Source organism: Galeopterus variegatus, unplaced genomic scaffold, assembly GCF_000696425.1.
Source record: "Galeopterus variegatus unplaced genomic scaffold, G_variegatus-3.0.2 Scaffold827, whole genome shotgun sequence".
Lineage (NCBI taxonomy): Eukaryota > Metazoa > Chordata > Mammalia > Dermoptera > Cynocephalidae > Galeopterus > Galeopterus variegatus.
Genome location: NW_007726938.1, coordinates 335,501 through 337,973, shown reverse-complemented (window position 1 = coordinate 337,973; position 2,473 = coordinate 335,501). Strand labels below are relative to the sequence as shown.

At 38.5% G+C, this 2,473-nt stretch overlaps 1 protein-coding gene across 1 annotated transcript in view; it reads left to right on the top strand.

The window, feature by feature from the left end:
- IKBIP (IKBKB interacting protein) overlaps positions 1-1,113 on the top strand; it is a 13,871-nt gene extending 12,758 nt beyond the window's left edge. Inside the window, exon 2 of the mRNA XM_008572719.1 lies at positions 202-1,113. Within this exon, the coding sequence (XP_008570941.1) occupies positions 223-960 (738 nt within the window). The 5' untranslated portion in view covers positions 202-222 and the 3' untranslated portion in view covers positions 961-1,113. The remainder of the gene's footprint in view (positions 1-201) is intronic.
- Positions 1,114-2,473: the final 1,360 nt, after the last annotated feature.

The window sequence follows — 2,473 nt, the reverse complement described above, 5'->3', positions numbered from 1 at the left end:
TATGAAATTTCCTTCATGTTTTTCTTCTTATTATTTATACACTTAAATTGTTCTAAAGGCTCTTATTTTTGAAGCCATCTTTTACCATATGCTTTTCAGAAGAGCAGTAAAGTTGTAGTTAAAAATAACATAAAATTTAAGTTGAATTTTAAAGTTAAGCTTTAATAAATTTAATCATTGTGGTATTATATTTTCTTATAGTGTCAGAAATCTGAAGCTATCATGGAACAATTGAAGTCTTTTCAAATAATTGCTCGTCTAAAGCGTCTACAGGAGGAAATTTATGAGGTAAAAACCCGGTCCCACAGGATAACTGAAAAACAGGATATATTGAACAACAATTTAACAACTCTTTCTCAAGACATTACAAAAGTAGACCGAAGTACAACTTCTATGGCAAAAGATGCTGGTCTCAAGATTACAACTGTGAAAACAGATATACGACGTATTTCAGGTTTAGTAAGTGATGTAACATCATTGACAGATTCTGTGCAAGAACTAGAAAATAAAATAGAAAAAGTAGAAAAAAATACAGTAAAAAACATAGGTGATCTTCTTTCAAGTAGCATTGACCGTACGGCAATGCTCCGAAAGACAGCATCTGAAAATTCACAAAGAATTAACTCTGTTAGGAAGATACTGACTGAGCTGAAGAGTGATTTCAACAAGCACACAGATAGATTTTTAAGCTTAGAAAGCGACAGAGCTAAAGTGCTAAAGACAGTGACTTTTGCAAATGATCTGAAACCAAAGGTGTATAATCTAAAGAAGGATTTTTCTCGTTTGGAGCCATTGGTAAATGATTTAACACTACGCATTGGAAGATTAGTTACTGACTTACTACAAAGAGAGAAAGAAATTGCTTTCTTAAATGAAAAAATATCTAATTTAACAACAGTTCGAGCTGAGATTAAGGATATTAGAGAGGAAATAACGCACATTTCTGATATGGATGTTTGACATTATTTAGATCAGACTGAGATAACTTTTAAAAAATAGGACCTCTGTTATGTTACTCAAAGACTGATAAGTCAGAAATAATGATATTTTGGAGTAAATAACATTTCGTATTTGATTCTATATTGTATACCAAAATAAAATTTTTAAACAGATTGTCTGAAATAACTAAATTAAAACCTGTACTTGCAACATTATATAGCAAGAACCTTATCCACCCCTCTGACAGACAGACAGACAGACAGACACACACACACACACACACACACACACACACACACACACGTGGGGAGAAGCAGAATCTGCCAGTCTAGCACTGGGAAATCTAGATTGGGCAAGATCTGCATCCCCACTTGCCCTTACTGGTTGCCAGAGAGCATACTATATATGTTTGGGACCCTAACTGAAGAACTGCTCCCAAAGATCAGGTCTGTAGCATTCATTATTCAATAGAGGAAGAGAAACCAGAAGGGTCATAGCCTGGGAACTCCAGGAAAAGAATCAGGTAAGTCTTTCTGGGTCCTTCATTGCTTTAGGAAACAGAGAAGTGAACAATAGTGTCTTAGTCTGTTTGAGCTGCTATATAACAAAATATTAAAAACTGGGTAGCCTATAAACAACGGAAATTTATTTCTCACTGTTCTAGAGGCTGGAAAGTCCAAGATCAAGGTGCTGATCAATTCAGTGTCTGGTGAGGGCTCACTTCCTCATTCATAGATGGCACCTTCTAGCTGTGTCCTTACATGGTGGAAGGAGCAAGGCAGCTCTCTGGGGCCTCTTTTATAAGGGCACTAATCCCATTCATGAGGGCTTCTCCATCATGACCTAATCACCTCCCAAATGCCTCCCCTTCTAATTCCATCACATTGGTTATTAGGTTTCAACATATGAATGGGGAGTGTGAGGGGAGACACAAATATTCAGGCCATAGCAAGTAGATTTCCCAAAATGGGGCAGGGAAGTGGCATCTAGAGCAGGGTTTGTGGGAGAGGGATGTGGATTGCAGGGAGCTTGCTAAACCTAACACAGGGACTCTGCCTCAAAGCAGCACAATTCATGTGGTGATGATGTGGCTGGAGCTGCCAAAGCAACTAGAAAAGGAAGTTCCAGCATTTAAAACAGCATTAGCAATTACAATTAAATAAAATTTTAGAAAATGGAAAATAATCTATAGTGACAGAAAGTAGATCGNATTGGCCTAAGCTTGGAAATCCCCACCTGCTAAGCATATAAATATGATCTTTTGTATTACAATAAACGGAACTGCCTGACAGAACCCCCGCTGCGTGTGTGTGTGTGTTTGTTCCCTATCTGGGAGAGCAGCGGCGTGCTCACCCATCTCTTGGAATCTCTTTTTGCCTTGCGTACTGTTGGGGAGAAAAGAGCAATTCCTTTGGCCCCAACCCTCTAGGGAAAGGAAAAACCTGTTGGGGTCCCGTGCGGCCGCTGGAGACGCCCAACAGAACTGGAATTCTAGTTGTTTAGTTCCCCATTCAGTGATGCTGGAATTTGCTCA